At 40.0% G+C, this 22,976-nt stretch overlaps 1 protein-coding gene across 10 annotated transcripts in view; it reads right to left on the reverse strand.

Moving 5' to 3' along the window:
* DLEU7 (deleted in lymphocytic leukemia 7) overlaps positions 1-1,447 on the reverse strand; it is a 148,416-nt gene extending 146,969 nt beyond the window's left edge. For 2 of the 10 annotated variants that reach the window (XR_004665921.3, XM_034936731.3), the window contains exon 1: positions 407-1,424. Coding sequence is in view for 6 of the 10 variants with exons in the window: in XM_034936731.3 (XP_034792622.1) it covers positions 407-865 (459 nt within the window). In the remaining 4 variants the exon portion in view is untranslated. Of the gene's footprint in view, positions 1-406 lie in introns of all 10 variants that reach the window. The other 8 variants (XR_004665923.3, XR_008620634.2, XR_004665920.3 and 5 more) reach the window with 8 other exon arrangements.
* Between the last annotated feature and the right edge of the window lie 21,529 nt (positions 1,448-22,976).

Below are 22,976 nucleotides of genomic sequence, written 5' to 3' on the forward strand. Positions count from 1 at the left end.
TAGTAAGTGTATTTAAGGCTCTGGAGGACGCGTTATTAATTTGGAAAGTGGGTGGGGGGAGCTGTCCTCTATCCCTACAAGCTGCACGTGTGGAAAGGGCCTTTCTAGCGCAGGAAGCTGATTTATGTGAGAGAGGAAGGAGTTCCAGGGGGAGGTTTTGGCAAGGCAGTCCCCACATCTCGGTTGTGCCAGCCAGGCGGGCCTCAGGTGGGTCTGGGGCTCCCTGCCCCTCCTGCTGAGTCCCCAGAGTGTCCCCCGCCCCCTTCCTTCTCCCACCGGGGCTGAATCACAGTGGGCAGCAGTGTTTGGGATCCTGCGATCCACCCATCGCCATCCCAGCAGCCCCACCCTTGGAGGATGGGAGGTTACCCTGCACGCCAGAGGGGATGGCGGGGGCCAGACTTACCTTCAGGTGAATGGGAAAGGACCGCTCCTGCTGGAGGGGCCCCAGCAGCGTCTGCTCCACGCTGACCAGCTCCGAAGTCGAGTCCACCACGCGGGCCAGCGCGCTGCGCATCGCCATCTGGGCCAGGGTGCAGGGCCCGCGGTCCCGGGGGAAGGGCAGCAACTCGGCGCCCCCCTCAGCGCCTCGCACTACCTCCTCCTCTGGGGAGTTCGCCCGCGCCGCGGTCCGCCGACTCCTGGTCCCCACGCCCCCGCCCCGCTCCTCGCGCCCGGGCCCCGGCCGGGCCCGCGGCGGGCCTGAGCGACGGGCTGGAGCGGTGGACACGTGGTCTGGGTCCCGCGGGTTCCCGGGGGCGACTGGACCGTCCCCCCAGCCCCACTCCTGCTGCAGCAGCTGCAAGGTCTGCAGAGCCACCATTTGGTGGCTGATGGAGGCCACTAAGGGCGCAGGGCTGGCCATCGCCTCCGCTGGCGGCTCGGCGTGCTCCGCGTGCAGGTGGAGCAGCAGCGAGGGAGGCGGGGGCGTTGGGGTCGCCAAGGTCACATTTTCTAACCCGCGGCTCCTCGGCCTCTGGGTCTCACAGCGTGTGTGGTCGGCCCCGCCTCCGGCTCTGAATCGGTGACCCGTGCTGGCCTCTGCCTTCGCCTGAAGTCCGAATCAGGCGTGTTCTGACCCAAAGCTGCCTGAAGCGCTGCTCGGTGTGCACTTGAAAATCAGCGAAATGCTGAGCGTTGCTTCTTCCCTCTCTCCAGGGCTTTGATGAGAAAACGTGCTGCTTTGTGCGGGCGCATCCATCGGCGGGGATACCCCGCCCCCACCTCCTTCGAAGGATGCCTGCCAATGACCACTGAGGTCTGGGAGGTGGGGGTGCAAAAGACCCACTCTAGGGCAAAAGTACGAAGGGCTCTAGAAAAACTTGCAAAAGGAAGACTGTGCCTTTCCCAACCCGAGGGGAATTTTCAGAAACTTGTTGAAGCAGCCTTCAAGGCCTTGCATCCCCCAAACAAAAGAAGGAGGAGTTGTGTATCTGGAAGTTCTGCTCTTCTCTGCTTTGCTGGGTGCCACTTGAGCACCGAGAGAGAGCCTGGTGGCTGAACTAGCATCAGCAAGCCTCAAGGCCCAGGCCTGGCACTGCCCAGAAAAGCCTAAATGTTTTTTTGTGACACTCCCAAAAGACTTAGGCAGCAAGGTTGAAGTTAATCCTTTTATGAGCCATGAACTTAGGGACAGCTGTACAAATAGTTGCTGTTTTTAATTAAACCCAACATGGCTACTTCCTTAACTTAGAAAAAAGCGACTAGCAATGTTATGCTTTGATAGATTGGAAACCATGGGTGTGTGATCACACTTAAGAAAATAGAAGATATTTGAGAGGAGTGGTATGGAAAACCAGTCCGGAGCAGCATTGTTCCTGCTTGCTTTCTGCAAGGAAAACCACTAGACAACCCAACAGCCCAGTAAAGCCAGGGCAATGGTGCATGCCCACGACAGACAGGTGGGCCCTGGCAGACCTGAGGATGGAATTGCATTACTCCTTTAGGAGCCAGACTGCACCCTTGGTGCTGTGCAGATCTGGAGAGGCCTTTGAGTGAAAAGGCCACACTGGTTAGTCTGTGAGCACAAAAGGATCATCAGAAGAGATATGGAGAGGGATGTTGGGTCCTTTAAGGTTTCCTTAACTCTGGGATAGTATGACCCCATATAATCCTCCCAACTTGCCAGCAAAGGTTCCTTCTCCTTCCCAGTGCTTTCTTCGCCTATGAAAACGAATCTGAATGCCAAGGTAAAGAAAACCTTTCTTAAACAAAAACGAGTATGTTCACACTAATTATAACTAAGTAAAAATGCACGTCTGTGCATTGACAGAGAGGAAATTACTTTGGAGGGAAGTAAATAGTTTAATGTTGATTAGATTTTCTTGCCATGAAGTTACTTAAGTTCATAATAAAAAATAGAAAGAAAAATTTTTCTTTTTAAAAAAAATCTTCAAATGTTGAAATATATTAGGTTCAGCAGAGACTAACCAGCAATAGCAAAAATGAACCCCTAATTTTCACAGAGCATGTCAGATCTCTAGGGGTGCCTCTCTTTCCAGATACACAGGAAATTCAGTTTCATGGGCTAACCCTTCCACTATCAAATGGCTGACTGCAAAACTTTCTTGACAGTTGGAATTGCAGCCAAGAGCAGAATTGAAATCACTAGACACAGGCTGACCTGAGGCCCCACTCTTCTACATACCACACTGAGTCAGAGCCATGAGACCAACTGAACCTCAGGGGGCATGACAGAAGGGTGCCAGAAAACCTTGGGGCCTGAGGGATGGCACGTGCTGCTTAAATTGCTGCCTGCTTTTTCTAGTATTCTTAGGAAGCCCTGGATCATCTGGCAACTGAGTGTTTTGTCTGTTTTGGCTATGGGTCGCACTGTGTTTTGCTATGATCTCAAAATGGCTTGTATTCCAAAGCTAGAGATATGAGAGCCTAACTCAGGAAAAATTTTCATAGTCTATTTAGATGAGTCAATAGCATAGCAGATCTACCTTTGGTCTAAAACACCTCCGTAGTTACGTTTGCTGGGCTACCAGACGAAGTAACAGATAGCCTACTTCTTACCCACTGTACTCACAATTTGAGGCCATTCTGTAATAAAGGGCACATTCAAAAGGACAAAGTATTAGATATCTGATATGTTTGTTTCACAACATATATTTCACTATTTTATAGAAATCATACCCTCATTTCTCAGTAGATATGCCTTTTCCTCCACACTCTGCCCGTGAAGTCAGATGGGATGAGCCCATCTCACTGCAGAAGGGTACTGGATCATCTAGCCTAAGTCCCATCACACATCACATCCCCACAGTGCATGGTCAGGAATGGGCACATGACCCAGCTAGAGCCAACGAGACAGTATCTTTTAGGATGCTTTCAGCTGAATGCACTGTAAAAGAGAAAACAACAGATGCAAAGAGTACAGGCCAAAAAAGAAGTGTAGGCCAAGAGATGAAACAGCAAAAGATCAAATTCCCTTTAAACCAGAAAACTCAACATAACATAGTTTAATCAATAAGAATAATTTATTGTCTCACATCACAAGAAGTCCAAAGGCAGAGTGGCTCCAGAGTTGGTTAATATAGCAGCTCCTCAGTGTCATCAAAGCCCTTTGTTCCTTCCTTCTTTCTGCCATGCCATTCCCAGCACATCAGCTTTGTCCTTAATTTTTGGGCTAGTTCTCCTATGGCTACTAGCAGCTGCTGGCATCATGTCTAGACAACAATAACTAGAAGAAAAGGCCATCTTTTCCTGTGTATTCCTTCTCAAGAGCAAGGAAACACTTCTCAAAAGCCTTCAGCTGGCTTCCTCTCACATCTCCTTGACCAGAATTGTGTCACATGTTCTTGCCTAATTAATCACAGTCAAGAGGAAAGAGGCTACCATGAGAGTCTAAGGTGAACTAGAATTCAGTGTAGGAGTTGGGGCTGAGCCTAGCCTCTCTCAAAGCAATTGGTGGAGGGAGGATGAAAACTACTTGATATGAAGCAAGGTTTTGTTACCAAGCATCAGCAATGGCAACAGAGAACAATGAGGATTTTGCAGGGGTTTCCAGGTAAAGAATATATCAGATTTCCAGGGCTGCTTCTCTTTATCAATACACAGCAAGTCCAGTTTCATGAGGCTGATCTTTCTACTGTCAAATATCTGACTTCAGTGACCCCTGTGCAAGTAAAGCTGAGAAGATACAAGTTCTGGAGCCTCTGCAGCCATCTTGTGAGTTTGATGGGGACAGCCCGCCTATGAATGAGCCAGCACTCATGGAGAGAAGACATTCATGAAACAAAAGCCAACAGATGTATAGAGAGAAACCGTGGCTGTATAGCAGCATTTGAGGTCCACATTTAGCAGCACAGGAAGTCAGCCCCACCTCTGAGCTTTTCAGTTATACGAGCCGATGAAGTCTCTTTTTGCTTAAGCCTCTTTGGATTGGATTTACTGCCTACTGCAACAGAAGGAGTCACAGCTGAAGCAAATAGCCTGACATATGTTATAGGAAAGATGGCATGTTCATGGAGTGACCCTGTGACCCAGTGCCCCTTAGGCAAGGCACTGCCAGAAGGTCCCTCCAACCAACTACTTCTAGCAGTGCTTATGCCATTCACCTAACCTTTCTACAGTCTCAACGATTGTGGGAAAAGCTCTTTGGGTAACTCTGATGGGAGCATTTTTAAATGAGCACTGGAAACATTCAGCACCCTGTGGGATGGAAAACAGAAGAGGGTAGAAAGCTCAGTGAAGTGAGAAGCAGTTTTCTACCTGTTAATGGGCAAGGTAGAGTGTTGTTAGATAAATGAATATTCTGGCACTTCTGTTAATCCAAAGTTTCCTTTCCTGCATGAGCAAAAGATGCAGGTTCCTATGTGGAATCGTGGAGAAGCCGGGCACAATGAGAACTGAAGGGAGCTGGCAGAAGGTACAGTTCTGTGGAGCTGTCCTCAAAGGACTTGGCAGAGCCCAGATACATTTGAGCCCTATTTATATTCTTTGGCATTTTTCCTCAAAAAGGATCCAAGAGAATTCCAGAAATAGAGCTGTTAACCTTCAGCGCACCCTGGTGAAGTTCATAGGTGAGGTCAGAACAAAACATGTCCAAAGAGACCAAAGAGTTATTATTCGTGAATGAAAATTATGATTGAGGAGAAACAGATAATGAAGAGATACACCAAGATATGAAAATGTACTGTGAAAGAGAAAACAATGGAACTAGGACAAGGTGTAGGCCCAAGAAAGAAAGAAAGAGCAAAAAAGACCAAATTCTTTTTTTTAAACGTACCATTGTAATGTTTGAATATGCCAAGTTATAAAAGTAAATGCACGTGCCCTTCTAACTTTGGCCTAAACATTTGATTTTGGTGGATAAAACAAAGATGCAATACCGCCCTGAAGTCTCTGAATTGCCAAAAACAATTGTTTACATAGGATGGTGTGCTTTCAGAACATCATATGCACTACCTTCCCAGACCTTGTGAAGCTGGTGAAGTTTAATGAAGCTAGAGAAGAAAAATAGACAAGAGTGGGTAAAGGGAAAGAAAATAAGTTAAAAATGTTAACTCTCACCTGCCAGTCCAGATGTCATCTGATGTACATTTGCGCCTTTGCAATTTGTCAACACAAAATGCATTTCTTTCTGGACATACAAATCATTGTGCTTGGTTCTGTCTTAATAATCAGTTATTTGGTTTCGGCTTAGTAATCAGTTAGTTTATTTCCAAGGAGAATTATTGATATTGGCAGAAAAAAATCAAAAGTGGATTTTTTAAAAGTCAATATAATTTTTTCTAACTATCGTAGCTTTGGTGGATGATTTCAAGTTTAAGAGTGACGGAATGCCATGAATTTTCATGCTGCCTACATTTCAGTAAGACAGCCTTGCTGGATTTCCCCCTCCATTTTGGATTATAAAATCTAACCCCTGCGGAACATCCTTTCACTTGGAGAGAAAAATTTACTTGGAAAAATTTCACTTGGAGAGAAAACCAAGAAAGCTTCTTGGTTTCCTGAACTATTTTGATTATCTGTGTAGATATGGCTTATAGTATTGAAATGAGGTGGCAGAAAGAGTAGTAGTGATAAAAATGGAGAAGAGAAAGGTCAGGTGAGTTTCAGTGATTTTGCCAACTAAATTCTAGGATCCTTAATGAAAAAAATGTGACCATCTTTATCACTTTCCAGGATCATCCTGTATTTTCAAGTTTCAGTAGGTACCCTTTTACTGTGATGGAAAGAAATGCTTGACTTGGGTCTATATATTTAAATTTATTTTTATTTTTTATTTTTATTTATTTATTTATTTTTGAGACAGAGTCTTGCTCTGTCGGGCAGGCTGGAGTGCAGTGGCACAATCTCAGCTCATCGCAACCTCTGCCTCCCGGGTTCAAGCAATTCTCCTGCCTCAGCCTCCTGGATAGCTGGGATTATGGATGTGCACCACCACACCCAGCTAATTTTTGTATTTTTAATAGAGGTGGGTTTTCATCATGTTGGCCAGGCTGGACTCAGACTCCTGACCTCAAGTGACCTGCCCATGCCCACCTTAGCCTCCCAAAGTGTTGAGATTACAGGTGTGAGCCACCACACCCGGTGTTATATTTAAATTTTAAAAAAAATCTTCTCTGTACCTTTCCTTACATTCATCCTCATTCCCTTACACACTTCTTTTCCTCTAAGGAATTTTCTACTCTTGTTCTCCAAGTTCTTTTCTGGCAGGCTTTATGGCTGAGCAGACATTGGAGTTTTATCTACTCTTTCATCTGCTCCTCTCTTCTGTCTGTTTTTCCAAAGCTTCCTTTCCTATGGTAATTACCATGAAAAAAAGGGGCAAGGAGAGGGGGTTGAGGGGCCACATGGTTCTTTTGCTTAGCTTTTGTTACAAGATCACTATGGGTATATTCATGAAGTCAAAACTTCATCTGGGGAGGTTCAATGTAATCTCCAACTCTTAAACCCTGAGTGCAGCAAGGGAGAACTAAACTAGTTTTGAAAACTGGACTACAGCCTTCCCACATTGTCTGTCTGTGCTAGGAAAACAAGAGAAGCCAACAGATGTGTTTATTTTATTTGTTTGATCATTTTGATCACTTTTGTTTCAAAATATTGTTAAGAATGGTCAGAAGAGTTGAAATAGGTAAAATATGTTTTTAAAATAAATACTTGAACATGATTGAATTGACTCTTTTTCTTGGAGGAAAAAATATAAAATATTTTAAAATATGTTTACATAAAAATATGATATATATTTTAGCATAAAGTATATCTCTTTTTAAATTATCATCATCTGTTTCTCTAATATTCACTCTTAATTAGCAAGTGGATCTTAAAGATGCTGATTTGACCGTAAAATGCAAATGGTCCACAGAAATAATCAAATTTCAAGCTTTTGTTCAAAAAATCATATGTACATTTTATTTTATCTGTACTTTCCATTTGAAAATTGAAACCACATTCATAAGGATCTTAAATGCCTCTGTTCAAAAATCTAAACTTTCTCAAAAGTTTAAATCATAGACTTGATGGATCATTTCTAGTTAATGATAGGTAATTTGTTAAAGAAGCATTGAAGGTGATTCTTAATGTCCTACTCACTTTTGCTAAGAACAAAAATCGAATACTTTCTCTATGTTCATTTTAATGTACAATCTATTTAACAGTGGCTTATTTTTAAAGAATTTTGAGTAATTATTATTCCATGACAGGGTAAAATATATAATACATATGATGAATCCATCATGTATATTATAGTCTACCTTGATCATGAGAGACTTCAAGCAGGAGCAAAAACAAACAGACAAACAAACAAACAAACAGAAAAACAGAACAAAAAGACTAATAATAATGGATGCTAGTGAGGATATGAAGAAAGAGGAACCCTCATACACTGTTGGTGGGAGTGTAAATTAGTACAGCCACTAGGAATAACAGTATGGAAGTTCCTCAAAACAACTAAATAGAACTACCATAACATCCAGCAATCTCGCGGCTGGGTATATATCCAAAAGAAAGAAAATCAGTATATCATAGAGATGTCTGCACTCCTATGTTTATTGCAGCACTATTCACAATAGCCAAGATACAGATTCAACCTAAGTGTCCATTAGTGGATGAATGGATAAAGAAAATGTGGTGGGAGGCTGAGGCAGGAGAATCGCTTGAACCTGGGAGGTGGAGGTTGCGGTGAGCCGAGATCACATCACTGCACTCCAGCCTGGGACACGGAGTGAGACTCAGTCTCAAAAAGAAAAAAAAAAAAAGTGGTACATATACACAACAGGATATTATTCAGCCATAAAAAAGAATAAAATCCTGTTATTTGTAACAACATAGGTGGAGCTGGAGGACATTTCTTAAGCGAAATAAGCTAGAAAGACAAATAAGAATTAAGGCAAGAAAGACAATTATTGTGTGTTCTCACTCACGTGGAAGCTAAAAATGTTGCTCTCATGTAGGTGCAGAGTAGAATGATAGAGACCAGAGACTGGGAAGAGTGTGTTGGGGGAAGGGGATAAAAACAGGTTGGTTAATGGGTACAAAACTACAGTTATTACAGAAAGGATAAGATCTAGTAATTAGTAGCACAATAGAGCAAGTATAGTTAACAATAATGTATTGTGTACTAGAGAAGTAGATTTGGTATGTTTCCAACACAAAGAAATGTTAGATATTTGAGGTGATGAATATCCCAGCTATACTGATTTGATCATTATACATTGCATGCTTGTATCAAAATGTCACATATACCCCATTAATGTGTACAATTATTGTGTATTCATAAAAGTTAAAAATAAACTTTTTTTCAAAGAATATACTATTAGATATATTGACAAGCATTAAATGGGGAAGACATTTTGAAATAAGACACAATAGCCAGATGTCAAGATGTCATAAAGAAAAAACTGGGTAAATTTTATTACATAAAATATTAAAACCTTAATTTGATAAAAGACACTATAAATAACATTTTAAAACCAGTGGAAGGCTGAGAAAACATATTTGCAATGTAAAAAACAAAGAATTAATAAATTAATATACAAAGAGCAACCACAAATTTTTTAATGGCATAGACTTTGATTGAATATAGGTGAAGGGTAATAGAGAAAATTCAAGGTCTGACAAACATATGAAAAGATCATCAACCTCATGAGTAATCAGGAAAATGCAAATGAGATCACCATTGTTGATATGATCCCCCCACCCCCAACCCCTCACTGGCAGAAATAAAAGTTTGTTAATACACAGTTCACCAACAATGCAGGGTAATGGCTAGCGTCATATGCTAGCCATGTGGGGGACAATACAGATGTAGCCTCTTTGAAGCGGGTTTGTCCTACAGAAATATTCACATGTGTACACAGTTGTATGTACAGTATGTGTAATTTAAGAAAGGGGAAAATGTAAATAACTGAAATCTCTGACCATAAGGGATGGAACAGAGTGCATGCTGGGGACTTGATGGAATAGAAGAGCGCTGGGACCTCAGAGGGCCTTCTATAAGGACATAGACTTTTTTCTTAACTCTTTATTTTGAGAAAACATTGTAAGAATACAACAAAGGACTCCCATATACTCTTTAGAAGCTGATCAGTTGTTAGCATTTTGCCACGTTTGCTTCATTTCTCCATCAATCTCTTTCAGCAAACATTTTTAAAAACATATTTGAGAGTTAGTTGCATACATCATGACCCTTAATCCCCAAATACTTTTTATCAATCTCCTAAATACAAGGGCATACTCTTATATAATAATGGTATGATTATCAAACTCAGGAAATTGAACGTTGACAAGCTACTACCGTCTAATACATTCAAATTTCACTAAATGCCCCCAACAATGCCCTTCATAGGACCCCTCTCTCCTTTTCGTTCTGATCCAGGATTGCATTTAATTGTCATGTGTCTTTTGTTTCCTTGTTTCCTTTAAGCTAGAACCATTCCTCAGCCTTTCTTTGTCTTTCATAACATTAATATTTTTTAATAGTACAGGTAAGTTTTTTTGTAGGCTTTCCCTCAATTCCTGCTTGTATAAAAATTCCCTCACAATTAAATTCATTTGCATTTTTGGCAATAATGTTACATAAATACTGTGACCTCAGTGCATACTTTAGGAGACCCCAGATGTCATTCTATTAATATCTCGTTGGTGGTGGTGTAAACTTTTGATCACTCATTTAAAATGGTTTCCCCTGCATAGGTACATTTGCTGCTTTGCAACTAATAAATCATTTATGAGGGATATTTTGAGACTGTGTGAATATTCAGTTTCCCCAGTAAACTTTGATTCTGTGGTTCCAAGGACTTTGGATTTTAAATGACTGGAAGCCACTGGAGGGTAATAGTGTGATTCTGATGTTTTAAAGAAATTACACATGAGTCTGGCAGGATCTAAACCAAATGACTAACAGTGGATTTCTACATTGTTTAGATATTTTATCAAAAAAAAGTACGTCCTTGAATTGTCTGTGTAATTTTTAAAAGGCATTTTAAACACACACACACACACACACACACACACACAAACAAGGTCTGGAATCAGATAGACACAGATGCAGCCCCACAACCCTTATTACTATGTAAATGGAGTGATTTTCTTAAACTCTCTGAAATTCAAGTTCCTTATCTGTAAACTGGGGATAATATTAATATTTATGAATTAAATAAGAAAATATTTTTTAATGTAGCCCATAAAGCATCACTAAATCCTTTTTTATTTTAAGTTTATTCATCTCATAAGTTTCCAAATGCACTCTTTACACTGGCTTCTTTTCATCAAATACGCTGGTTATTTTTTGCTGCTTAAAAATCCCATCTTCTGTCAATCCAGCTTACTTCCATCCTCCATTCAGAAGCAAACTCCTTGGAAGGCCTCCCTGTTTGCCCTGTTTTTACTTCCTCACTTCTAATTCCATTCCAGCCCTCCTCCACTCCCAGAGCAGAGCCCTTCCTAAGAGCCAGTCAACATTTTTATAACTTCAGTGACCCTTTGTCAGTCTCTTAACCATTTCTTGAAAAAGCATTTCTTTTCTCGTGGCTTCTGCTATCTTTGTCTATTTTTTTTCTCCCAGTTCTCTGGCTGGTCCTTCCTTGTCAGATCCTTTTTCTCTTTGGCCCTTAAATGTCAGTTTTCCTCTGCCTTTGAGTGTGGGGTTAAGCAAAGATTGTATCTAGAACATTTCCATGGTGTTTCAGAAAGACTGCCTGATATGATTTGGATCTGTGTCCCCACCCAAATCTCATGTTCGATTGTAAACCCCAATGTTAGAGGCGGGGCCTGGTGGGAGGTGACTGGAACATGGGGATGGTTTCCCATACTTTAACACCATCCCCCTTGGTGCTGTCATTGTGATAGTGAGTTCTCATGAGATCTGGTTGTTTGAAAGTGTATGGCACCTCCCCTGTCTCTTCCTCCTGCTCCGGCCTTGTGAAGTGCTGTCTACCCTTTGCCTTCTGCCATGAGTAAAAGCTCCTTGAGGCTCCCAAGAAGCACATGCTGATGCTGTGCTTCCTGTACAGCCTGCAGAACTGTGAGCCAATTAAACCTCTTTTCTTTATAGATTACCCAGTCTCAGGTATTTCTGTATAGGGGTGCAAGAACAGACTAATACACTGCTATTAACATTATCCATGTTGTACCTCAACATTCATTATACAGAGGTTCATCCACACTGCAAATTTCTGATGGAGCTTAGAGCTTTAAAACTTTGCCTCTCCTGACCAACTACTATGAAGTCATGTTGTCCATCACTTTCCCTCTCTGCTTTTGCTGTCAAACATTCAAAATAATGTTTTCTGCTAAAATCAGAGGGCTTTCTCATGCTAGGATTTCTAGGATAGTCATCTTCTCAATCTCTCCAACCACTTTACATTCTTACATGTTTTATATATTTTCTCTTTGTTTTCAATCTTGTTGAAATGTCTTTCTTAGTAAAAGATCCACTTATTCTATTAGCATCTATGGAAAGGTTTTGAAAGTAGAGGGAGTAGTTGTATACCATGTTTAGACTTGAGAGGTGTTTTTTCCCCTTATAATAAATAAATTTCCATATAGGTTTTGATAAATATGCAAAATTTTATTGAAAGAGATGTAACAGATATAATATCCAAATACTGTATATAGCATTTCTTCAGTTCCTTTTTCTAATAATCTGACTACAAAAGAATAAATTTTTCAGATAACTTGGGAAAACTAAGTATGGACTGGATATTAGATGATAACAAGGACACATGGATATTTTGTTAGGTGCAATAATATTGTTGTGGTTATATTTTTAAATATCCTCATAGTAGAGGGGCATGCTGAATTCTGTATAAGGAAACTGACTTACTATCTGTCATTTGATTTTAAAATCTTTAGTAGAGAGAGAGAGAGACAGACAGAAGGGCAGAAGAGGAAGGAAAGGAAGAGGAAAGAGGAAGGTAATGAGGAGGAAGAGAGGAAAAGAAAAGAATCGATAAAGCAAGAGTGACAAAGTTGTAAAAATTTCAGAATCTGGGAAATGGAATATTTAGGGATTCCTTATACTATTCTCCCTTATTTTGTATACATTTTAAAATAGTACAAAAAATTAAAAGTTAAGAATAAAATGTTAAACTTTAAAAACATCTGGCATTTCTAGGGAAAAATATGAAGTATTATCTCTAGACTCAAAGCTTAAAGTATATGCTCGTTTGGTTCAATCAAATTTGATTATGAGTAGCTTCTGATATGTGTGCCTTAGTTGGGTCCTGCTCTCATAAAATGGCCAGTGAAAAATGGACTGTTGGAAATTTACAAGAATCAGAAACTAGCTCACGCACAGCATTATTGTAAGAATTGAATTAGTTAAGATAGTTAGGAGTCTGAGAACAGTGCCTGCTATGTAGCAATTCTCCATAAGCATTGGTTATTATTATGTCTTTTAAAATATCACCGGATCCACCAGTTCAATTTTTAGCCTCTCATGTTTACCTTAAATCCAAGATCTGTTTCTCTAGCCCCAACATCTGCATATCTGGCTTCTACAGCTCCTCACATATTTTCTGTATGAATTCCCATAAGCATTACACAAGATAGGTTAGAAAGGCAAGGTACTTGGTTGATAAGACTGCTATGGCTTTGCCTGATTTCTTTTAAACGTATGCTGGGGAGGGGGCCAAGATGGCTGATTAGAAGCAGCTGCGGTCTGCAGCACTCTCAGAGAGGAATGAAACGGGTGAGTGAATTTGGCACCTTCAACTGAAATATCCAGATTCTTGCATTGGGACAGACTAGGCAAATAGCCCAACACACAGAGAACAAAGAAAAGCAGGGTGGGGCTATGGCCCACCCAGGAGCAGCACAGAGCCAAAGGAACTCCTACCCCCAGCCAAGGGAAGCAGGTAGTGATTATGTGATCCCACCTGGGAAACCATGCTTCTCCCATGGGTCTTTGCAATCAGCATATCCAGAGATCCCCTCATAAGCTGTGTGGAGTCCCAGCAGAGCAGCCAGTCGGCCACACACAGAGACCCAGGAGTTTTGCATACTCCAGCCCCAGGTTTCCTTGCAAGGTGGGAGATCCATCCCTAGGTAAAGGGGCTGAATCCAGGGAGCCAAGCAGTCTTGTTCTGTGGGCCCCACTTCCACAGCACCTCACAAGTTAAGACCTGCTGGCTTGGAATTCCAGCCAGCCAGTGGTGACAGGTTGAAGTCTGCCTAAGATGGATTGAGTTCCCAGGTGGAGTGGTGGCCACTGTCTTTGCAGTTTGATCAACTCAGCTATTCCGGTCCGCTTGCTTTGGAGAGTCCAGACTGGATGAGGAAGGGTCCTCCACCATGCAGCATAGCTGTGCTACCAAAAAGCAGCCAGACTACTTCTTTAAGTGGGCCCCTGATCTCATTCTTCCTGACTGGGTGAGACCTCCCAACAGGGGTCTCCAGCCACCTCCTACAGGTACAGCTCAGGCTGGCAACAGGTCAGTACCACCCTGGGACAGAACCTCCAGAGGAAGGAGCAGGCTGCCATCTTTGCCATTTTGCAGGCTTCACTAGTGATACCAAGGCAACTAGGGCCTGGAGCAGACTCCCAGCAAACCACAGCAGCCCTACAGAAGAGTGGCCTGACTGCTTAAAGAAGAACAAACAGAAAACAACAAAAACATCAACAAAAAAGACCTCACAAAAACTCCATTCAAAGGCCAACAACCTCAAAGATCAAAGGTAGATGAGCCCACAGAGATGAGAAAGAATCAACACAAAAATGCTGAAAACTCAAAAAGCCAGAGTGCCTTATCTCCTCAAAATGACCACAACACCTCTCCAGCAGGGCACAGAACTGGGCTGAGGCTGAGATACCTGAATTGACAGAAGTAGGCTTCAGAAGATGGATAATAAAGAACTTCGCTGAGCTAAAGGAACATGTTGTAACCCAATGCAAAGAAGCTAAGCATCATGATAAGACAATACAGGAGCTGACAGCCAGAATAGCCAGTTTAGAGAGGAACATAATTGACCTGATGGAGCAGAAAAACACAACATGAGAACTTCACAATGCAATCACAAGTATCAATAGCAGAATAGACCAAGCAGAGGAAAGAATCTCAGAGCTTAAGACTAGCTTTCTGAAATAAGACAGGCAAATGAGAATAAATAAAAAAAGAACAAAAAGAAAAAGAAATGAACAAAACCTCCAAGAAATATGGGATTGTGTAAAGACACTGAACCTACAACTGATTAGGGTAACTGAAAGAGACAGGGAAAATGGAATGAAGTTAGAAAACATACTTCAGGTTATCATCTAGGAGAACTTCCCCAACCCAGCAAGACAGGCCAACATTCAAATTCAGGAACTGCAGAGAACCCTAGTAAGATACTCCACAAGAAGATCAATTCCAAAACACATAATCATTGGATTCTCCAAGGTTGAAATGAAAGAAAACATTTTAAGAGCAGCCAGAGAGAAAGGTGAGGTCCTCTTCAAAGGGAAGCCAATCAGACTAACGGCAAACCTCTCAGCAGAAACCCTACAAGGCAGAAAAGACTGGGGGCCAATATTCAACATTCTTAAAGAAAAGAATATCCAACCCAGAATTTCATATCCAGCCAAACTAAGCTTCATAAGCAAAGAAGAAATAATATCCTTTTCAGACAAACAAATTCTAAGGGAATTTGTAACCACCAGGCCTTCCTTGGAAGAGCTCATGAAGTAAGCACTAAACATGGAAAGGAAAAACCATTACCAGTCGTGACAAAAACAAACTGATGTACACAGACCAGTGACACTATCAAGCAACCACATAAACAAGTCTGCAAAATAACCAGCTAGCATCATGATGACGGATCAAATTCATACATCACAATAGTAACCTTAAATGTAAATGGGCTAAATGCCCCAATTAAAAGGCACAGAATGGCAAGCCGTATAATGAGCCAAGACCCATCAGTATGCTGTCTTCAAGAGACTCATCTCACATGCAAAGACACATATAGGCTCAAAATAAAGGGATGGAGGAAAATTTACCATGCAAATGGAAAACAGAAAAAAGCAGGGGTTACAATCCTAGTTTCTAACAAAATGGACTTTAAACAAACAAAGTTTAAAAAAAAAAAGACAAAGAAGGGCGTTACATAATGGTAAATGGTTAAATTCAACAAGGAGAGCCAACTATCCTAAATATATATCCACCCAATACAGGAGCACCCAGATTCATACAGCAAGTCCTTAGAGACCTACAAAGAGACTTAGACTCCCACATAACGATAGTGGGAGACTTTAACACCCCACTGACAATATTAGATCATCAAAACAGAAAATTTGCAAAGATATTCAGGACCTGAACTCAACTGTGGATCAAGAGAACCTGATAGATGTCTACAGAACTCTCCACCAAAAAACAACAGAATATACCTTCTTATCATTGCCACACAGTACTTACTCTAAAATTGTTCACATTAACAAAAGTAAAACAGTTCTCCAAAAATACAAAAGAACTGAAATCCTAGCAGTCTCTCAGGCCACAGTGCAATCAAATTAGAACTCAAGATTAAGAAATTCACTCAAAACCACACAACTACATGGAAATTGAACAACCTGCTCCTGAATGACTCTTGAGTAAATAAGGCAGAAACTAATGCCTTAAAACTCATAAGTTTTTTGAAACTAATGAGAACAAAGAGACGACATACCAGAGTTTCTGGGATGGAGGTAAAGCAGTGTTAAGAGGGAAATTTATATCACTTAATGCCTACATCAAAAAGCTATAAAGATCTCAAGTTAACAACCTAAATCACAGCTAAAAGAACTACAGAACCAAGAGCAAACAAACACCAAAGTTAGCAGAAGACAAGAAGTAACCAAGATCAGAGTGGAACTGAAGAAAATAGAGACACAAAAAACCCTTCAAAAAATCAATGAATTCAGGAACTGGTTTTTTGAAAAAATTAATAAAATAGATAAACCACTAGCTAGACTAATAAAGAAAAAAAGAGAAAAGAATCAAATAAACACAATCAGAAATGATAAGGGGGATATCAGCACTGACTCCACAGAAATACAAACAACCATCAAAGAATACTATAAACACCTCTATGCACATAATCTAGAAAATCTAGAAGAAATGGATAAATTCCTGGACACACACACCCTTCCAAGACTGAACCAGGAAGAAATTGAATCCCTGAACAGACCAATAATGAGTTCTGAAATTGAGGCAGTAATAAATAGCCTACCAACCAAAAAAAAGCCCAGGACCAGATGGATTCAAAGCTGAATTCTACCAGAGATACAAAGAAGAGCTACCCCCATTTCTACTGAAACTATTCCAAAAATTTGAAAAGAAAGGACTCCTCCCTAACTTTTTCTATGAGGCTAGCATCATCCTGATACCAAAACCTGACAGAAATACAACAAAAAAAGAAAACTTCAGGCCAGTATCCTTGATGGACATTGATGCAAAAATTTTCAACAAAATACTGGCAAACCAAATGCAGCAGCACATCAAAAAGCTTATCCATCACAATCAAGTTAGCTCCATCCCTAGGATGCAAGGTTGAATATACACAAATCAATAAATGTGATTTGTCTCAGAAACAGAACTAAAGACAAGAACCACAGGATTATCTCAATAAATGCAGAAAAGGCCTTTGATAAAATTCAACATCCCTTCATGTTAAAAACTCTCAATAAACCAAGTATTGAAGGGACATAACTCAAAATAATAAGCCATATATGACAAACCTACACCAGTATCATACTGAGTGGGCCAAAGCCGAAAGCATTCCCCTTGAAAATAGTCACAAGACAGGATGCCCTCTCTCGCCACTCCTATTCAACATAGTATTGGAAATTCTGGCCAGGGCAATCAGACAAGAGAAAGAAATAAAGCGTATTCAAATATGCAGAAAGGAAGTCAAATTGTCTTTATTCTTATATCTAGAAAATCCTATCGTCTCAGCCCAAAAGTTTCTTAAGCTGATAAGCATCTTCAGCAAAGTCTCAGGATACAAACTAAATGTGCAAAAATTGGTAGCATTCCTATACACCAACAACAGGCAAGCAGACAGCCAAATCATGAAAGAACTCTCATTCACAATTACTACAAAGAGAATAAAATACCTAGGAATACAGCTAACAAGGGATGTGAAGGACCTCTTCAAGGAGAACTACAAACTACTGCTCAAGAAAAGAAGAGACGACACAAACAAATGAAAAAAATTCCATGCTCATAAATAGGAAGAACCAATATCATGAAAATAGCCATACTGCCCAAAGTAATTTATAGATTCAATGCTATTCCTATTAAACTACCATTGACTTCTTCACAGAATTAGAAAAAAAACTATTTTAAAATTCATATGAAATGAAAAAATAGCCTGAATAGCCAAGACAATCCTAAGCAAAAAGAACAAAGCTAGAGGCACCATGCTACCCGACCTCAAACTATACTACAAGGTCACAGTAACCAAAACAACATGGTAATGGTACAAGAACAGACACATAGACCAATGGAACAGAATAGAAAACTCAGAAACAAGACCACACACCTACAACCATCTGATCTTCAACAACCTGACAAAAACAAGCAATGAGGAAATGATTCCCTATGTAATAAATGGTGCTGGGAGAACTGGCTAACTATATGCAGAAATTGACACTGGACCCCTTCCTTACACCATACATGAAAATTAACTCAAGATGGATTAAAGACTTAAATGTAAAACCCAAAACTATAAAAACTCTAGAAGAAAATCCAGGGAATACCATTCAGGACATAGGCACGGGCAAAGATTTCATGACAAAAATGCCAAAAGCAATTGCAACAAAAGCAAAATTGACAAATGGGATCATTTAAATGGGATCTAATTAAATTAAAGAGCTTCTGCACAGCAAAGAAAACTATCATCAGAGTGAACAGACAACCTACAGAATGGAAGAAAATTTTTCCAATCTATCTATCTAACAAAGGTCTAATATCCAGAGTCTACCAGGAACTTAAGCAAATTTACAAGAAGAAAACAACCCCATTAAAAAGTGGGCAAAGGACATGAACAGACACTTCTCAAAAGAAGACATACATGCCGCCATCAAACAAAAAAAGCTCAACATCAGTGATCATTAGAGAAATGCAAATCAAAACCACAGTGAGATCCCATCTCACACCTGTTAGAATGGCAATTACTAAAAAGTCAACAAACAACAAATGCTGGTGAGGTTGCAGAGAAAAAGGAATCCTTTTACACTGTTGGTGGGAATGTAAATTAGTTCAACCATTGTGGAAGACAGTATGGTGATTCCTCAAAGACCTAGAGGCAGAAATACCATTTGACCCAGCAATCCCATTACTGGGTATATACCCAAAGGAATATAAATCATCCTGTTATAAAGATACATGCATGTGCATGTTCACTGCAGCACTATACACAATAGCAAAGACATGGAATCAACATAAATGCCCATCAGTGATAGACTGGATAAAGAAAATGTGGTACATATATACCATGGAATACTATGCAGCCATAAAAAGGAATGAGATCATGTCCTTTGGGACACAGATGGAGTTGGAAGCCATTATCCTCAGCAAACTAATGCAGGAACAGAAAGCTAAACACCACATGTTCTCATTTATAAGTGGGAGCTGAATGATGAGAACCCATGGACACATGGCAGGGAACAACACACATTAGGGCCTGTCAGCGGGTAAGGGGTGGGAGAGCATCAGGAAGAACAGCTAACACATGCTGGGCTTAATACCTAGGTGATGGGATGATCCAGCAAACCACCATGGCACACATTTACCTATGTAACTAACCTGCACATCCTGCACATGTACCCCTGAACTTAAAATAAAAGTTGAAAAAAAAGATTTAATTTGAACTCAGGTGATCTGTTCACATATAATTATACAATGTAAAAAGATGGAGGGAAGTTTGTCATTAAAAAATGATGGCATTTGACAATAACATAATTGAACACTTTAAATTTTAATGTTATACATTGCAACATTATCTTATAAAATAAAAACTACAATAATCTATAAAAAACCTTGAGCTGATGGTTCTGTGTTTATGTGACACATATGTCTTTAATACTGTGAAGAAACAGTGGTTTCTGTATATTAACAATGAACAATCTGAAAAGAAAATTAAGGAAACAATTTTGCTTATACTAGCATCAAAATAAATAACACATTTAGGAATAAACCTAAACAAAAATGTGAAAGACGCATACACTAAAAATTATAAAACATTGCTGAAAGAAATTAAGAAGATGTGAATAAATTGAAAAATACCTCATGTTCATGGACTGGAAGACTTAATATTGTTAATATGTCCATACTACCCAAAGTGATTACAGATTTAATGCAATTTCTATCAAAATTCCAATGGCATTTTTTTTAGAAACAGAAAAATTTATCCTAAAATCCATATGGAATCTCAAGGTACCCTGAATAGCCAAAACAATTTGGAAAAAGAACAAAGTTGGAGGATACATACTTTCTGATTTCAAAATATATTACAAAACTACAGTAATCAAAACAGTGTCATACTGGGATAAAGAAAGATATACAGACCAATGGAACGGAGGTGAGAACTCAGAAATAAGCCCTCACATATATGGTCAAGTGATCTTCAACAAGGATACCAACACCACTTAATGAGAGAAGAGCAGCCTCTTCAACAAATAGTGTTGGGAAAATTGAATAGCCACATGCAAAAGAATAAAGATGGACCCTTCTCTTATACCATACACAAAAGCTAGCTCAAAATGGATTAAAGACCAAATGAAAAACCCAAAACTATAAAACCCCTGGAAGAAAACCTAGGGGAAAAGCTCCATGACATTGGACTTGGCAATGATTTCTTGAATACAACACCAATAGCACAGGCAAAAAAAGATAAAATAGACGAATGGTATTATATCAAATTTAAACAATTCTTGTTCATCAAAGGAAGCAATCAACAAAGTGACAAGGCAACCTACAGAATGGAATAAAATATTTGCAAATCATATATGTGATAAGGGGTTAATATCCAGAATACATAAAAACTTCTACAACTCAACCACAAAAAATCAAATGAACCAATTAAAAAATAGGCAAATGAATTAAATAAGCCTTTCTCCAAAGAGATACAAATGGTCAACAAGCGTATGAAAAGCTGCTCAATGTTACTATTTATCAGAGAAATGCAAATCAAAACTACAATGAGATATTACCTCACACTCTTAGGATGGTTACTCTAAAAAAAAAAAAAAACAATAAACATAAAATATCGAGTGTTGAGGAGGTGGAGAAATTGGAACCTTTATGCACAATTGGTGGGACTGTAAAATTGTGCAGCTGCTATGGAAAACAGTATAGAGGTTCCTCAAAATATTAAAAATAGAACTACCATATGATCCAGCAATTCCACTTCTGGATATATATCCAAATAATTTGAAGTCAGTATATTGAAGAGATATTTGTACATTCATGTTCAGAGCAGCATGATTCTCTATAGTCAAGAGCTACAAGCAACACAAATGTCCATTGACATGAATGGATAAACAAAATGTAGTAAATTCATAAAATGGAATATTATTCAGCCTTAAAAAGTAAGAAAGTTCTGTCACATGCTGCAACATAGATGAACCATGAGGACATTATGCTAAGTAAAATAAGCCAGTTAACAAAAAGACAAATACTGCGATTCTGCTTACATGAGGTATCTAAAGTAGTCGAATTCATAGAGACAGAAAGCAGAATGGTGGTTACCAGGGGCTGGAAGCAAAAGAAAATGAGGATTTTTTTAATGGGCATAGAGTTTCAGTTTTGCGAGATAAAAAAGTTCTGGAGATCTGTTTCACGACAATGTGAATGTACTTAATGCCACTTAAAAATGGTTAAGATGGGCCGGGCGTGGTGGCTTATGCCTTTAATCCCAGCACTTTGGGAGGCTGAGGCGGGCAGATCATTTGAGATCAGGAGTTCAAGACCAGCCTGGCCAACATGGCAAAACTCCATCTCTACTAAAAATACAAAAATTAGCTGGGCGGGGTGGCGCACGCCTGTAATCCCAGCTACTTGGGAGGCTGAGGCAGGAGAATCACTTGAACCCAGGAGTCGGAGATTGCAGTGAGCAGAGATGGCGCCACTGCACTCCAGCCTAGGCAACACAGTGAGACTCCTCAAAAAAACAAAAAAAAAGGTTAAGATGTTAAATTTTATGTTATGTGTTTTTTCACAGTAATAATAATAATAAAACCTCCCCTCAAAAAAACAAAAAGAAAAAGTAGAATGGGGAGAAGCAATTTTTTTATCAAATTATATATTACTCATGACATTCAAAAGAAGATAAGCCAAATACAAGTAAATTTTCTTTGGTGCATTAAGAGCTACTGTTGAAGAATTAACTTTGACACAATTTCCTTTGTGGGAAAGTTTGTATTTGGCATCATTTTGAGGCAGTAGATGATGATTGACAAATACTGTCAGAGCACCTCCTATGCACTTCAGGTGCTAATGGAAACAACAGCTGCAGGGCCTTTTAACAGCCCCAGGAACTTTGAAAGCACCATGGGAGTATGGCACAAATTTCAGCTTCAGGGATGTTGATATTATGGCATGTTGGATCTGTAGGGATATGAGGTGCATTTAGTTACAAAATTTTAGTGACAGCTTAAAATTTTAGTAGGTCTTTGCTGTTTTAAAGATGTGTGGCTAAGTATTTTGCTTAAGATAGAATGTTCGGCATTATATAGCTTAAAAAGGTATCAGAGAAAAGTAATAGTCATTGCTAAAAGAAGAAAAAGACATAGGTGTATGTGGCAAAGAATTGATGTAGAATAGAGAAACTTACTGCACTCTAAGCTGCCCTATCTGTGAGTGTAATAAGGCAAATAGCTAACATGTGTAGAGACCAGCTGTGAGCCATCTCCCTTACTCCTCATGGCACAGGAGCAGCCCTAGGAAACAGAAAGACAACAGGATCCGTTGAGAAGCAATTGATTTGGCTACAAAAAGCCCATCCTTTTGACAACAAAGCTATATTTCATATACAAACACAGGCATGGGTATATCTAGGCATGCTGTGTGTATTTGTTGTCAGTACAGTTGTCCCTCTGTATCATTAGGGGATTGGTTCCAGAACGTCCACATATGCCAAAATCCAAGCATACTCAAGTCCTGCAGGGGCCCTGCAGAATCCAAGTACAGGAAAAGCCAGCCCTCTTTATATACTTGGGAATACTGTATTTTTGATCCAGGTTTGGTTGAAAAATCCACACATGGCCGGGTGCAGTGGCTCACGCTTGTAATCCCAACACTTTGGGAGGCTGAGGCGGGCCGATCATTTGAGGTCAGGAGTTCGAGACCAGCCTGGCCAACATGGTGAAACCCCGTTTCTACTAAAAATACGAAAATTAGCTGGACGTGGTGGCAGGTGCCTATAATCCCAGCTACTCAGGAGGCTGAGGCAGGAGAATCGCTTGAATATGGGAGGCAGAGGTTGACGTGAGCCAAGATCGCACCACTGCACTCCAGCCTGAGCGACAGAGTGAGACTTCAAAAAAAAAAAAAAAAAATACATAA

The sequence above is a fragment of the Pan paniscus genome, chromosome 14, assembly GCF_029289425.2.
Source record: "Pan paniscus chromosome 14, NHGRI_mPanPan1-v2.0_pri, whole genome shotgun sequence".
NCBI classification, from domain to species: Eukaryota; Metazoa; Chordata; class Mammalia; order Primates; family Hominidae; genus Pan; species Pan paniscus.